Raw genomic sequence first — 17,467 nt, forward strand, 5'->3', positions numbered from 1 at the left:
TCAAGGCTATATTTTGGCAATCTAGTTAATGAATATTGAACAACACGTACACGTTTCAAAAACCTTTGTAACTCAAATATTTTTTCCATAATGCAGCAGTAATAATTTATGTCATGTGGGTCCCTATCTAATCAGCAACATCAAAAACCAGATTTTTCCAGACACAAATAATTAACATTACTCTTCAATCTAGACAAGGTCATATCTAATTTCAAATAGTTCCCTAAGTAACACTTATTCAAACAAAATGAAAAATTTTCGTCTAGATAATATTGCTAATCGTCATCACTTCATACTATTTGCAAACAGATAATAGAACATTGACTTGAGTTCTCATCTAAATAAACAAACGACTACACAAATCCAAGATAACAAAACGTATATTTCTTAGAGATTTCCTTTTATAATTGTTTAATTACAACAAGTATAACATAGCACAGTCTTCGCTTATTTTTCTTTTACATACATTTTTTATTTAAACATTGCACAATGAGGGTTTTCTAAAATGGCAATCCACGAGGTGGCAGCACCGAGTCGTCAGGTCCAATAACTGTCAAAGTGCTTATCTTTACTATGAATAGTGAACGATTTTAGTGTTTTTTTTTTTTATTTTATAATTAAAGCACTGCATTATTGTTTTACTATTGCGGTTGAGTAAATAAAAAAAACTAAATCATATTGTGTTAACAAATTTTTCAACAAGCTTTTCCTTAGTACCAGTGACTTTTGCACCTTCTCTCTTAGCTCAATTTTTAGTTCGGAAACCTTATTCTGACCGTAGTCCATAATAAAATCAATAAGACTTCCAATATAACAGAATTTCAATAAACAATAAGTTCGGCACCTACAATTCCATACTATTTGACAGCTGTTTGGACCAGACGCATACGTGGCGCCACCCGGTGGCAGAAAAAATTTCAAAAACCCTCATTGACACAAGAAGGACTTACTTTTACATTATTTAGAATTATTATTATTTTTAAGTTTCCGCCAGCTAAACAGGTAAAATTGAACAATACATTTTGAAAACCAAAATAAAAACGTTTTCATAAAGGTAAATTAATGACATCTGGTACATAGGTACCTCTCATTTCAGTCTAAATAAGTTCACTTTAAATGCAACTCACGAAAGATTCAGAACTAAACATATAGTTATTTTAAGAATTATAAAATCACGGAAGACATTAAGTGCTAAACCTTAACTAATCTACTTATATTTACTAACTTATGGCAATTTTACAAACAATAAAACATAAATTCTTTCGTCTTCAGATCATTCATTTCAAACTAACTAAATTAGCATTACAATAGTTAAAAACGAGACACTTCATTAGATCGTGCAAATTCCTCTTTCTTGCTTGGATCCGTGACTGTAGCTCGGATTCTTCTCCTCACCAATACATATATAAAACTGCAAACAAAAAGAAAAATATTATTTTTCTTGTTATCAAGTGAGCTGCAGGTTTAATCACCTAGCAAGCCCTGGTGTCAGTGTTTTTAGCAAATCCGCCTGACGGCCTCAGACGTGGATTGTAACAACGACTACTACGGAGTAGCGTTCGGGGAGTCAGATGTTACGTGCTCTCCCAGGCCGAAGATATAATACCACCAAATTCTTAACTCCGGGTTATCTCATAAAAGTCCCTAAAACCCACAAGATTATTATTAAAATCAAAACATCCGTTTTACAGATTCTTTGTAAAAAATAATAACGCATACAAACAGGACTTATTTTTTATTTCAAAAGGTCAAGAAAATATATTTTTTATCGCTGATTTAACAAAAACTGTGTCTTAAAAACAGTGGGTCAAAGTAAAAACGATAAGGAAAACGTTTTTGTGTGTTTACATTGATTGATACGCAATGAGCAAAAGGTACAAAAAATATTGTGATAAATTGCGAAAATTATGAAACGCGTTCATTTTAGGTATAATTTGTTAATTCCTGGGTAGACAAGATCAACCAGTTTTTTATTTGTCTGGTCCGTGGGACCCCACGGGCTATATTTTCTCCGGGTACAGAGAAACCGTGGAAAAATGCTAGTCATCAATATAAGGATAGTCATAAAATGCAACAGTGACAATCGCCGCTGAACATAGCTGATGATCGAATGAATTGGAAAACCATAGGAAGAAATTATGCATTGCCATGTAATAATATTTTATACTGCCCTAATTGGAACTTAAGGTTACTTTTGGAAATTCCAGGCATATTTTGATTGCTAGGATTAAGTAATCAGCAAGCGGTATTTACTCTTTGAATAAATAATTACTAGATTTCTGCTTCGCTTGGGTTTACCTAAATACTTGCAACTAACATTCTAGGTTTATGTAATTAGGACATCCTAAAAGCCAGTCTAACTAGTCATAAACTTGTACATATGCACTGTATGTATTTTACATTGAAACTTTGTCTAAATAGGATATAATTCAAGTACATATGTAGTACCAGCATGCATTGATGCAGCATAAATTGGTACGTAGGAAAAAATGCTATAAACAACTTGCATGGCGCTTATATTTTTTGAGTTTATAAAAACGAATATACTTAATGATCATAAAAATAATTTTATATATCGGGTGTGTCGTTCACAATCACATTAAATCATATCACATATACTTTATGATATTCTATGGCGAATTGTAAAAAAAATAACCTAATCCATTCAGTGGTTTAACCACAGGAGTCATTTTTCGTTTTTATAATTTACAACATCATGTGTAAAGCAGAGATAAAGTTAGGAGTATCGTATGTTTTGGTCAGTTGACAGCTGTCAGTTTTCAAGGGAGAATTTCAGTTGTTTGTGATGACTGACTTTTATATGGTGTTCTAATTTTTGCACATTTTTATTCCATTTACTTTGTTTGAAAAAATCATTTTTTTATTTTTACGTATTTTTCTTTTATCTTTGTGTTAATCGACATATATTAACCAGTATATTAACGCATTAAATTTAATGTGATTATGAACGACACACCCGATATAACTATTTGCTGGCTAAAATGATGATCCACCTAACATGACTTCATGAGTTGCTCATTAGGTATCCGTCAAGTCAAGTCAAGTCAACGAGTAACCCTTATAGATTTGCCATGTCTGTTTAGAAAAATGGGGGTTTATCCATTTATCACGCTGTTTATATTCAGCGCACTTTTTCCCTCAATACAAAAATTACAGTGTTATCAGTCCCACCCGTATGCAGTTACATAACTGATAACCGAACTATTTCAGGTTAAATCGCAGTAGCCAAAGCCAAAAACATGAATGGATAATACTATCGAAACACTTCGAACTTCATTACTTATCTTTATGCGTTTAACATAATAAAGATTTTGTTTTAATTCACTTTATCATTATGCAATCAAAACAGTTTTTTTTTTTTCACAATTTCAAGAAATAATGTGAGTGATGAATGTCAGGAGGTCGTGTGGTTTTTTATTTTGAATGGATGCGTAAGAATTATTTTTACTAAGAAAAAGCATGATCTTTTATCCTTCTCATCAACATCAATTCAATCTAAATTCATAAAAAGCTAAATAGGATTTGTGGTCACTTTTTGTCCTAAGACATTTACAGATCACAGAGACATCATTCTACAATTCCTGCTCGCAGCTCAAGGTTTTCTACTTTTATTGACAGAAGTCCACAAATCTTGTGACCATCCCAAATTCTCATAAAACATCTTTGCTGTTGCAAAGTAGGCTGCTAGCCACTACGATGGTCAAAAGTAGGTACGAACAAAACCTACGATCATGATAAGTAGTTATCTGTTTCCCATGGTCTCATGGTCTATACATATACGGACAAAAAATAGCCTATCTTACTCGAAAACTTAAAACTGAGAGAATTTTTAAAATCGGTTCAATACCTTCGGTTTTGGAACCTTAAGGGAACAAATAAACACAAAAATGTATCCTCTTTATGAGATAACTATTAGTATAAATAAAGATATTTACCCAAAAAGTCCTAAAGCGACGACAGTTAAGGCGGCATCGAACATGTAGAAGGCGCCAGGAAAGCTGTCGATGGTCATCATGTAGATATGACTCGTTGCTGGCATGTATATCGACGGGGCTACGGCCTCCATCACTCCCACGAGGGCGCTTAGTTTGGCTGTGGGAAAAGATAATTGTTGAAAAGGCATAAGAAGTTAATATTTTTGATAAACTTAACATTAAAAAGTTGTATCGGACTTGTAAAGTTCATAAGGTATCTACTAAAGAACCTTACAGTATTTTGGAAGGGAGACCTTTTCGGTCGGACATTTTATGCCGCTTATAGGACCTCAATAAGAAACTTATCGTGTAACAATGTACTTTACATAGACCTAATATTGTCGTCCTAACCTAAATAACAAACAGTAAAAGGATTTTAAACTGAGAATATTCTTTTCACAAAATGTCTCAATAAAGATCCGCTAAAGCTAATCAATGAGGCGTGAACCTCGCAATCGAAACGGGACCAAAGCAACGTCTAATTCCTACAATTCTTCTGATTCATTAAGTTTGTCTACAAAAATTTAAGCGAAAAGGAATTCTATGACTTAATAGCAACAGGTGCTAATCCTTTGGAAAAGCTACTCTGCCTTTTGCAAACTGCTGTTCTCGCTCCTTTTAGCAAATTTTCTCTTATCAAGTCGTTACGTTTTATTGAGCAATTCCTTCCGTCATTTGTTTTGTGTAAACGTTCCTGGTCGGTTTGCTACCAGATAAATAGGACAATCAAAGATTCCACGGATTGTCTTACTAAACAGAATTTCAGAGATAGAATTACTACGAAATACATCAAATTCAATTAAGGAATTAGAGTTGTTTAAACACAATTAGCCTTATTGGTTGGGAAAATTGTAATTTAGTTTTGAAATACACGTGTCGAGGTCAACGGAAGATATTTCTGAGGTAAGCTACTTACATATAGCTGCAGAACTAAGCAGCTTACCTGAAAAAGGCTGTAATACGAATTTACTCTCTATGGTATAGGAAAATTAATAAAGAGCAGTAACGTGGAGGACGCTTTCCTATTTTATTGTGATGACAGATAGTCACAGATATTTTCTGTTCACACGTAAAAAACTTAAAGTTAAAGGTTTTTTTTCATATAAACCTATTACAGGGGCTTAAGAAACACTTTTAAACCTAATTAATAAGTTGTCATTTTGTGTATTTTATATACCTATTATATAACTTATGTAACTTATTAAAGGAACTCCACTTTTTCAACAAAACTAAAAAAAAAATATCTTACCGACTTCTTCAGTGGGCACACTCTTCGTGATCAAAGATCTCACAGCCGTCAATCCTGTATGACTGAAGATATTCAGCAGAGGAGCCGAGTAGTACCACGGTCTCGTCGGCGCAAACGCAAACATGAAACAGCTAGCTATCCTGCTCACTCCTGCGAGGACACCTATAGCGCTGTCCTGCACTTTTAGTCTTTTGCTGAGCACTGATATACAGAAGACGGTTCCTGTGGAGGAGAAAATGAAATGTATTTTTGGTATTTAACTTTAAATCTTTTTTTTATATATTCAGGGTCGAGCTCTTTGCCCTGCAGTGGGATATTATGGGTTAGTCTATATTAGTATAATAAAGAGGATATTTTCGATTTGTTGGTTTGAAGGCTCCAAAACTGCTGAACTAATTTGGAAAATTCTTTCACAGTTGAAATGCTCTTCCCGAGTAATATCAACTATTTTATTGAGCTTATGTATCTTAGTTTGGGCAGTAGTTTCCACGGGACGTGGGTGAAACCACGGAAAATCAGCTAAAAATCTTAGTAAATAAAAATGTTAGGGCTCCGTTAACATTAAAATCAAGCACTAATAAAGTGCACAAAATGTTAAGGGTCTTAACAAGATAATTTTATGTTCTGCGTCCTAAGTAAGTATTGCAGTGCTTCTCAAAATTTCGAATACATTACGTTTATTTTGTGAGCGTTTTAGCATTTATTTCGCGGATTTTAGGTAAACGACCCCCAGTTCATTGACATAAGGCGACTGTCTCTTATTGTAAAATATTTTCTTGTAGTTTGACTCCAGTCTTTCAATTAGTTTGTCATAAATCGATATGGAAATTCCTTGAATCGAATCGATATAATCTAGTATCGATTCTGTTCTGCAACTCTGTGCTGGACTAGTAAATAAACTGTTGCTAGACTCATGTATTATGCAGTGCAGTATTTGGACACCAATGACACTATGCAGAATAGTTGCAGAAGGCTTAACATGAAATTAAACGAGGGTGAAAAAAGTCTCCATTTATGTACTTACCACGTACCTACATTTAAACAACTTACATGTCAAGATCTGGTATTTATTGTTCCTATTTGATTGAGAGGGAATGAAACTAAAGATTGAATGATAGAATTCCCATACTTAAGTATTGGTGAAAAAAAGGGCTGACTATGTACAGTAGGATTCTAGTCTTTTATGCCTAGTATATAAACGTAACATAGTGAAGTAGGTAGGTACATATATTTTTGTTGTTTGCCTTCTGTGGATTGAATTCTTAATATTGATTAGTTTTAGATTAGGAATTATTAGTTACGCCAACACTTTCAACTGCACCTGTTTTTGACTTGATTGCACTAATTGATCGCCTTGATCGAGCAGGAACGAGTTTCTAGGCTAATTGTTCAGATTTATATTTAAAATCATTAATTCTGAATTAACTTAAAGTATCTTCGTGATCAAGTTAATCAATAAAATTGATATTTTTTTTGTTAATAAAGCAATGCAATTTGAATCTTTAACATTCTTTATAAGTAGTGTTGAGATGAACTGTTAATTGTTATTAATTGAAGGTAAAATTTAAAAGGTCTGAAAGGGTTCAGGGATTATTAGAAAATAAAACTATTTGATGTAACATAAATGAGTATTTAGTCAGTAAGAATATGACACTATCGCATATATACATAGTGGTAGGAAGAATTTGACATTGCTACCAAAATTCAAGAAGATGTGAAACCTTGACATAACAGTAGTATTAGGAAAAACAGATAACAATAGTTTCCCCCAAACCTCAATAACACTACTGAATCTCTCACATCGCATACAAATGTACGTAGTTTACAGAACTTCATCATATAAATCATACATCGTATCGTGAATTTCCGTACTTTGGAAACTGTTCTATTGCATCGCACGTGATTTATTATCTGGTCAGCATACAATATTGTGAGCGCCAGGAATATCTAACGTATGGCTAAACATGTGATTCTGACATGTACTTATTGAATACCTACAATATGATATCTTCCGAGCCTTTTTCTATGTTGGGGTCGGCTTCTAGTCTAACCGGACTACCGGGTCGGGCCGGGGTAACTTATTGAATACCATCACCCTCCGAGCCTTTTTCCCAATCATATTGGGGTCGGCTTCCAGTCTAACCTGATTCAGCTGAGTACCAGTGCTTTACAAGAAGCGACTGCCTATCTGACATCCTCTTCTCCTCTTCATCTCTTTTACTCCGTATCCCTCCTCATACTTCGAGCCGTTATGATGGATCCTTCACTGTTCGCGCTGTAAGGCTTTGGAACGCTCTGCCTCACAGTATACGTGACAGCACATCGTTAGATGCCTTCAACATAACATAACATGACCTTATTTGTATGTATGTATTTATTTATTTATTTATTATATTTTATGTTTCATTTATAGGTATATATTTTATGTTATGTTGTTTCATCTTTGTTTTGTTTAATGTTGTGAACTTAAAATTTTCTCTTCCCTATCGCATCTCTCTATCGCTCTAAGGTTTGCTGTTAGAGAACCCAGTTCTGGGTTAAGCTCGCCTTTGTACATGTCTTCTCTGTGTTGTGTGTGTCTTTTAAATGTTTTTGTGTACAATAAAGAATAATAATGATCCTCAACCCAGTTACCCAGGCAACCCGGTACCCCTTGGTTAGACTGGTGTCAGACTTACTGGCTTCTGATTACACGTAACGACTGCCAAGGATGTTCAATGACAGCCGGGACCTACAGTTTAAGTTATTGAATACAATGGAGAAAAAAATGACGAGCGTAGATATCATAATGGTATTATCTCTTAAGAAAGTAGCGCGCCGAAATGTGGATGTTTATTGTAGAGGAACGTAATTGATACACTTACTGGGATACGCCCATTTTTTATAACCATATGACGAATCTTTGAGACATGTCTCAAATTTGAACCCGAACGCTTCTTTAGTACACTAGTAACTGATCGTTTTTATCACGAAGAAGGCGCCTCACCTCCCCTTACTTATGGCATCTCCGCTCATCTTTTCTTCCTTCATCTTGAAAACGAATAAGCGTGAAGTATTTATGAAAAAGGTCCCAATGTTAACATTATCGCTCATTAAAGCAAAAGAGATAAACCTTTTCATAATATGAGTAAAAAATCTGTGCAACACAAACGCAAGTAATTGCATAAAATCACGTTATCATTAATTAAAACTTTAATTCATGCCTATTCCGCAACAATATTTATTTAATGATAAACTTATATAAAAATACATAAAGATAACGAATTGAACTTGCGTCGACCTTTCCGCATTTAATGCAACAACTGCGTTTCAACAATATTTTTAATTTGCGGTTTATCAAAGTCTCTGTAGGTACCTAACTCGAAAAAAAAAACAAACCAATAAATCCGAACTAGGTAGGTAATAATCGATATTAAACAAAATTGTAATCTGTAATGTTAACTAAAGTTCAATAACCTTAACTGCATAAGAAACTGGATCTATAGGTATCCTAAGTACCTGCGTAATTAAAGGCACCCAGTGAACGACCCAAAATTAGGTTCAACATTGAAACCATAATGATTTTAAGTTAATTTGTAGAACATCACCTGTTCAATACATAAAACCAGTTTTGATAAAAATAATTAGTAAATTAATGAACGTTAGCCTGCGTAACGAATAAAGTACCTTATATCGTGAGTTATAAGGTTTATTTCAGGATGGCAGGATATCGGTTGCGTGATAAATGCACTGCTCTATCGCGATCCGCAATCCTTGACCTAGGTTGATAAAGATGGCGTTATACCAACTTGCACGCAACGAGATGCGTTTCTTAATTTGTTGTAAAATATACTGAAGTACTTACAGTTCTATATAAAAAGGTCACTTTGGATTTATCGACGTATCTTTGGTTCTAATATCATCAATTTGGTTCACTTAATTTGGTATGAAAATAAAATGACATGCGACTTGTTTCGAGTCAGCGATAACAAGACTTGATACAAAATCTCATAATATGCACTGAAGTGTAACAAAAACATTGCGCTCCAAACTTCAGTATCGGCATTAATTTGAATCAATAAAATTGAACCCAAATGAAATAAAATAAAAAGCCCAATCAAGGATAACATTTTACGACTAACATTACCTGTACCTTTGGTGCGTATAACTTTCAAAAGTAAGTAGGTAAGTATTAAATTCAAGAATGTGTTAATTGTACTTACCAAAGAGTCCTAAGACGATGTTTATTGTACCATAAACGCTGTATTCCACCTCCGTGAAACCGAATTTGCGAATCACGTAAAGATATGCCACTTGCGAGTCGCCTGAAAAAAAAAACAAAAGGAATAAATATTTGCTCTTTTGTTTAGCTACTGGCTGGAGGAAAAGATGAGTGGAACGTCAACAAAGAAAAAAAAATGAGAGAAGGAAATGCGATCAAAAAGGTTATAATAAATAGGGTTGATGCTGAACCTATTTTGACGTTCGGTGAGCTGGATTAGCTGGATACAAATTGTCGTTAATCAGTATGTTGCTTGCAAAATATATTTTGCAAGGCAGTTTAGGTATGGCACACCCAGAAGTGACTTCTATTTACGTATAGGCTTATGTTTGGGTGTGTTTCTTTGTTATGTTACTATCAATAATTTCAGGATCATATTTAAATATATGCAGTGGGATTTAGAAACACATATAGTTTTAGGTCATGTACGAGTGATTTACATATCACTAGTCCAATTTCCATAATAGATTACCTACATAATTATTACAATAAGTACATGTCGATTACCTAACGCACTTATTTTTTATTATTTTCTCTATCTAGCTGTCATTAAACACATAAGATAACTATAGCAACTGGGAAACTCCAATAACGTACACCTTCTTGGGAGTCGAACTGTAGACTCTTATCACAAACATAAAACTAAAAGTGAAGGGCAGTAATAACCTAAACTCATTTATTTAAAGCTTTGTTTATTTTATGTAAGTGCCTACACAGCACGTATTTACTACTTCAAAAAAGGTAAGTGCTCAGTTTGACCCCATTTTTAGCCGAATTAAAAAAAAGAGTTTCTCGCGTTATGCTGAACCGATTTTGATGCGGTTTTCAGCATAGTATTTGACAGACGTAGGAAAAGGTTTTGGATACATTATTGAATTCTTTTTTTATTTTGAAAAAAAAAGGTTTTATCTACGTAGCACATGTGTTCTAATTACAACGTAATCAATTAATTCTAACTGAATTGAACAGAATTTAATTTGAACAATTAAATGATGCTTGCATTGCCAAATAATTAATTCGCCACAACTGTGTGTAATTGCTAATTTCGCTGTGGGTTACTACGACTAATTACCTGGTTGATACGTTCCAATCTAGTGTGATTTTAATAGGATTATCATTGCTTATTGCACAAATTATTATTATTAATTGAGGAATATTTAGATACTATATTCATTTTTAAAATATTTTCTTAAAATAATATGTTTATGTCTTCCTCGCTGTTGGAACTTAGAATTCAGCAGATAAGAACATAAAATGGCTAGGAACGCAAAATATTCAATTTATCCAAAGAGCCCTTCCAATTCCTTAATGAATTCCGCTAGATGCTGCTACACATGTAATCATTAGGTATATAAGACTACATTTTAATGAAAAGTGTGAGATTTTAGGCTACACAAGAGACAAGCCATTCATTCACTACATTCATACAGTGAAAACTCAACTGTGACTGAAAAATCCACAAATTTTCTGAATGATGCAATACGTCAAACAACTGTTCGCCCTCTATTGCAAAGGACATAAAACAATTGAATACAGGTGAACAAACATATTTATTTTATGTCAGCAAACAAAGAAATGTGACATAAAAAATATCAATATTGGCGTCGCTTTGCATTTAAAAACTAATATTATTGCTACATCAGTGATCGATCACAACAAATGTTTAATTTACTCCGTAATTAGCCAGTAACATTTTTATTTACCTCAAAATCTGTTCATTATATTAACTGCTAGTAACTAAAATATCATTTTACATGATTATTTATTTCCATATTTTTTTAAATTATCCACAGTTATTAGTGGTTTGTTCAGAAATATTTCGAATTATTGCCCTCTTAATCTTTATTCCGCATGTGCGTTTCGGTGCTGATAGTGGTGATAAATATGACAATACTCATGTATGTAGGGGGCATGAAATAGAGATTTTTTTTCTGAACTGCAGCTCTCGTAAAGTAAAATAAAATATTTTGTACGCGTGGGTTTTGCAATTTCTAAGATTTGATTTAACAAACATCTACAAAGAGTTATATTTAAGTAATTTCAGGCTAAAACATTTTGTTAGTTTTGACGAATTCCAAACTGGGAAGTTTTTTAATAAGCTTTAAATATCTAAGTATTTTTTTTGTAGGTATATTTCGAGAATAAGGTCCATAATCAGTATTATTTTGTTTCAATATTTTCTTATCACCAATCATTATTATTTTGAGATACGAACAAGTTAACAAGAACAATTGTAGTACAATTGGTACAATAAAATTGTAGTGTTATGTATAAATGTACCACGCCCAAGGCGAGTGCTGGCCACAAGAAGACTTTTAATTTTATTTGGAAGGTACAGAAAACGAGTTTATAACAAAAATGGAATTTATTTTAAACTTTCATTTTTTTCGCTTCTCGTTTAGGAGTATTGCATTCCGATTTACAAAAGTCGGTCACAGCTTATCATGCATTGAAAAGTTGCTCTACATATGACTTGGAACTTAGAGCTACGCTGTACATATATATCGTTGGTTGAGTCCTAGTACTATGACATTAGGGTCTGAATTAGTCTTGTCATGTCTCTGTAACAGAGAGGAATTATTGTCTCGTATCGGTCAAGGCCGAACGCACTTTGTTTCACAAATGAGGTTCTGTTACATGCACGTGGCGGAAATTTTAACTAGACTCCCTTGCTTGTCAAGGGCAGGCAACTATAGCGAATAATAGTGATGTCACACGTCAATACTAGGTACAGTTGATAAGCTGAGGGATTGTACGAAAGAGTTACCGCGGCCCTGGTACATAAAGGGCTTAAGAAGGAACATGGTGGGTTTTAGTCAGTGAGAGTCTGACACTTCCTCACGGTGCACCCACAGCGGGAGGGGTCATTTGATGATTTCTCATCAATAAAGAAAGGTACAGTTGTATCAAAATAATGTTCGAATTTAGCGCACCACTTGATTTAGTGGCCCGTGATTTGGATTGGTCTTTAGTGACGCACGAAGGGTTTCAGTGATTATTGCGGTTTGTCATCTAGGACACATGAATCAAACTATTGAAGTGCGGGTAAATAAAGGGTAAATCACCGCTGCGGGATTTTTCGAAAGAGTTACCGCGGCCCTGGTACATAAAGGGCTTAAGAAGGAACATAATGGGGGTACGTTTCCCTAGTTTTACTTTATAGTAAGTATTCGTTACGTTTGATGTTTTGAGGACTGAGATCATGATCTATCGGGCCTATCTATCTATCCAGATGTGTGGTCCCAAAAGGACCGCTTAATGCATTCTAACGAGATCTACCTACCCAAGGAAGAAGTAAAGATGGGAATCTACCCTATCGAACTAAAAAATGACAGGCATTAATTGGAAAGAAAAGTAGGAACAAAAGAAACGATTAACATTATAATTGTCATTCAAGAAGTAATCAAAGAGTTTCCTTCGAACCTTGCTTGTCAGTTTGCAAGTCAGCGGATTGTCGACTTGAACCTTTTTATTTATTCAGCTGTCCTTACAATGTTTTCCTTCATCATTAGTTAGTGTTTAATGTTCGAGATAAAAAGGGCATTAAGTTAAAAAAAAAACCTCGTATTTTTATTGAAAACACGTTACGAGATGAAATACTTTCGTTATTGAAAGTTTTTTATTGACGTTTTTTTTTATAATTTAATTTATTATGTAGAAATTGATTATGTAACTCTTCAGAAGGTCTGACATTTGAGAGATTTTATTTATTCGTTCGTCAATCTTCTGCTTTTGTTGCACAACATACTTGTTCCCGTTAAAAAATAAGTGAAAGTGGGCGTGTTTTCGTGATTTTTAGGGGTCCTCGATTGAATTCGAAAATTGAAAATTTATTTATTCTCCTCGTAATTTTAATGTAGGTAGGTATGTTTAAATTACATTGACGTTGTTATAAAACCTTTTTCAATCTTCATTTCATCAAAAAGTTTAGCTAAAGAGAAAGCATATATTTAATAAAAACACTAATGTTACTAAACGCAAAAAAATAAACACTCATTTAAATACTGCTGCAACTGTACATCAGATTAATAGTTTCTGGAAAACAAATGTGGGATATGTCGGACACTTTCTTGCTACCTACAAAGTAGTTTACTCTTAAATGGATACGGAGCCCTCATTGCGAAGTCCCACTTGCACTTGACCAATATTTTTTAACGATTCTCAATTAATCAGCGCAGTGTGGTCATAAACGGAAGTCGTGAAACTGAATCGTTCGTTTAGTTAAACATTGCTACATTTTAAATGAGTAGGTAATAAAAGGGTAACTGTTTTTTTTTTGCTGTCCCTTTTTTTTAGTTTTGTTGGTTACCGTACAACTGATGTTCGGATGAGGTTATTTTGTAAATAATATTTTTTTGTTTTTTTTTTTCAATGTTAACCTTTGCTTTGTATTTAGTTCATCTGTGTATGCAATTTTACGGAATAAAATTGCGATAATTTAACCACAAAATGAAATCGTTGAGTAGTTTAAAAAAAAACTTTAAACTTAAAAAAGACGAGTTGAGATAAAATGTCGTGATAATAAAATAGACTCTTTACTATTCGAGATACATACGTGTTGCAGTAACAACTGCAACTCATTGCAACAAGGTAACTATTTGTCACCTACATGCGCTGCTATTTTTCCTAATTTAAAGAAAATAATATAGCCGAAATGGTTTTTTTTTCTATTAAAATACCGGTACAATTCTTCCTACAAAACCACGAAAATGCTAACATGACTTAAACAAAACTGGTTTATTCTCAATTTATAATTCGTATTTGTATAACTCGCAAAAAAATCAAGGATATAAAGTCAATGACTTGTTTATTTCCAAACATTTAATATTAATAAAAAAAAAATACTAAAAAGCAGACAAGTAAATTATGTAAATACAAAAACCTGTTTGTAAAACGAATTTAAAATATTCTCAATCAACAAAAATTTAACACGTTAATACAAGCTACATTGTATATCACTTACATAATTCAAGCACCTCATATACGCTTATCACGGATTCCAATACATAAAAAAAAATATTGAGTGGTTCTTTCGTTTTTTTCACGTTAAAAGTAAGTTAACAGGAAAGCAATGGGAGTCAAGGATGGCCAGTTATTACCGGCTTACCTTCTAGATACTAGGCTAGTGAAACGGGTCGCACTGTACGTATAGACAATGTTCGATTGAATTGAACCTTTATGATATTACCTGCAATGTTTGAGTACTTTTATTTTTTTAATACAGTTGGGGTATTTCTGCAAAGCGATTTTTAAATGTCGAATTTAATGTCTGGACTTTTTGGAATTGTGCTTTGTTTTTTTTTACTTTTTTTATATTTCAATTGTTTTTTATTGAGTACCTAATTGAGTAACATCGTTTAGGTATCTAGAGTTTAAAAATATTGCCTACATAGTTTATGTGTAAATATTGATTTAGCATGAAGGTTTTATAAACAAGTGACATACTTATTAGGTATTTTACCGTAATATTCAATAAATATTCTTACCGCATTTTTTCTGTTCCGCTTTAAATAAACGAATTGCAAAAGGGCCCACATCGGCCATGAATATACACACTCAACTCTTAACGAAAATTTATTAACTGAGAGCCAAGAACAAATCCAGACGGAGTAATGAGTTAATGACCCACTTTCGACGTCTCATTGTGGCAACAGCAGTCTTTAGTATTTTTTTAACAATACGTTTATAAACGAACTTTAAGTATTCAGTAATTTAAAAAAAAAATGCTTCTTAGGTGACGTAAAACCAGCTCACTTGTCAAGAAGAAAAAAAATGACTTTAAAAATAGAATTAAAACAAATGAATAAAACACTTACCGTAAAGAGGTCCAACCATAAGCAGGTACAATAGTAACACACAGAATATTTGAGTCCTTCCAGCAAACGCACGAGGTTTCACAGCCACCATCACAGTGTTCCCCACAAGTTGAAACACGTCCTTCAAAACATTCCATTCTTGCTTCTTTTCGGGAGCAACGTACCTCGTCTCTTCAGGATTTACTACATCTTCTAGTCTGAACAAGCCATATAAAAACGATAGGGTATATAGCACTAGCAATAAGGAAAACACCCCATAGTACCCCAGTGAACGCAACAATATACCACTCAAAGCCGTCCCGGTCGGCGTCCCCGCCGTCACACATATCGTCACGAGCCCCAGACGGAAAGTCCTGTTTTCTATCGTAGTTCGGTCGGTCATAAAACTGAACATTCCCATAAATATAATAATGTACCCGCCGGTGAACGCCGCGGGCAACGCTTCGATCAAAGCTGTCGCTGTCAGTGATAATTCCTTAAAAAAGTACGTAGCGAACAACAGTCCTATATTACAAATAATCTCCCCAATAAATGGGAACAGAATGCATATTTTTCGCTTTTTGTACTTATCGCTCCATGCTCCAACAAATAGCACCATTACTGCAGGTATTGCTGTCTGAAGAGGGAACTTCCAGGCCACCACTGCAGCGACGAGTGATTGAATTTCCTTGTCTTCCTCATCTAAACCAGTCGTATTTCTTCTCGAGATGCGATCGCAGATATCAGATCCATAATCGAAGTTCACCCTACAGGCTTTATCCAGGTGCATGTTCATGACAGCTAGAGAAGATATCGCGGTGCACAACATGTAAATAAACAAACATGGTTCGACCGTAGTCTCGCGGAAAATATTCTTCACGTATTTTATTATTTTTTTGGATTGCTCCTTCCATGTCGTCCGTGGTGGAGCGCCCGTCAGACGTATGTTTGATCTGGTGAGCTCGTTGACACTGCTTATGTTTTCAGTGCTCGTGATCATGATCGCTTGGCGCCAGGAAAGTGAGAGTCAGTAAAAGTTCTGTGGCTCACTGCTTATATCACACACTGCACTGTACAGCACAGGAACCCGAAGGTGACTATACGTTTAATCCGAGTTTATTTGTCTGTCGTTTCCAAAAACCTGAGCAGTAAATGTCAGGTTGTAAAATTAAGCGCGATATGAGAGTGCGTCGGCGCATACGAGTCGCTCGCATCTCGCCCGATACGATAACACAGGTCTCACTGTCGACGACACCACTTTTAATAAATATGTAGCTCATTTATCTTGTACCTTGAGTTACGCATCGGCCAACATTGTTCCGATAGCTGAACGAGTTGCAAGCTTAAACACTAAATTAGTATAATCTTAACGGTTGTGCAAACACTATTTGTAGGAAATGTCTAATTTTATATTATTTACTTTATTTAATTTTAGAGAGCCGATAAGCTGGTAGTAAAATTACTGATAGCAGTCATTAAGACGTGTTGACTTGTGTAGTTAGATATTGTTAGCGTGGTAGTGGCATTAACGGGAGGTTGTTCACCTTTTTATGATTCAATTCAACCATTGCTAGACGAAAGTCTTTTACAGCTATTTGGCAGATTTTTAAGATTTTTTAACTAGTCATTCTATGAGTGTACCTACGTTTTTTTTTAAATTGAGGTGGTCTAAATTAAGAAGAATGGTTCCAGCCATTATTTTTTTAATCGGGCTGTGTGTAGTAAATAATATAATTTAAAAAAAAAATAAAAATCGTATCGTTGTTTTATTAAATCGTTCAGAAATGATTGCGTACCTTGGGCAAATTGGATGTGTCAATTTATATTTTTGGTATACATAAAAAAGGTTTGCTTAAAATAGCATACAATAGAGAAAAATAATAATTATTATTATATTCTTAACATTTTATTGTAGCTTATTTACATTAAAATATTTATGAAGCAATGAATGGGCGTCGAATTTCAATTTTTAAACTTTAATAAAACTGAAAAAAGTAATTTTGATTGTATGTATTATGTAAGGAGATTGAATACAGATTTCGAAAACCAGTTGATAAAAACCGAGCTATCATTATTTACCTAAATAAAAAGTCTTTTTTTATTGAAGTGAGATAAATGGGACACAAGATTGATCAAAACATACATTTCAATAATTCTTGTTTTAAAT

At 33.9% G+C, this 17,467-nt stretch overlaps 1 protein-coding gene across 1 annotated transcript; it reads right to left on the minus strand.

Moving 5' to 3' along the window:
- Nucleotides 1–362: 362 nt before the first annotated feature.
- On the minus strand, nt 363–16,695 carry LOC110370614 (uncharacterized). Its single transcript, XM_021326497.3, has 5 exons — nt 15,322–16,695; nt 9,447–9,548; nt 5,245–5,466; nt 3,957–4,113; nt 363–1,411 (listed from the first exon to the last, which is right to left on the minus strand). The coding sequence occupies exons 1-5, from the start codon at nt 16,298–16,300 to the stop codon at nt 1,312–1,314; spliced, it is 1,560 nt and encodes a 519-aa protein (XP_021182172.3). The 5' UTR covers nt 16,301–16,695; the 3' UTR covers nt 363–1,311.
- Between the last annotated feature and the right edge of the window lie 772 nt (nt 16,696–17,467).

The sequence above is a fragment of the Helicoverpa armigera genome, chromosome 15 (genome assembly GCF_030705265.1).
Source record: "Helicoverpa armigera isolate CAAS_96S chromosome 15, ASM3070526v1, whole genome shotgun sequence".
Taxonomy (NCBI): Eukaryota; Metazoa; Arthropoda; class Insecta; order Lepidoptera; family Noctuidae; genus Helicoverpa; species Helicoverpa armigera.

Bases quoted from the DNA above. Each gene is read 5' to 3' on its own strand.
- LOC110370614 (XM_021326497.3), bottom strand. From the start codon at position 16,300: ATGATCACGAGCACTGAAAACATAAGCAGTGTCAACGAGCTCACCAGA. The intron at 9,549-15,321 runs GTAAGTGTTTTA...TTTTTTTTTCAG, and splicing joins TATGGTTGGACCTCTTTACG to GCGACTCGCAAGTGGCATAT. The intron at 1,412-3,956 runs GTAAATATCTTT...TTTTGTTTGCAG, and splicing joins GTCGCTTTAGGACTTTTTGG to TTTTATATATGTATTGGTGA.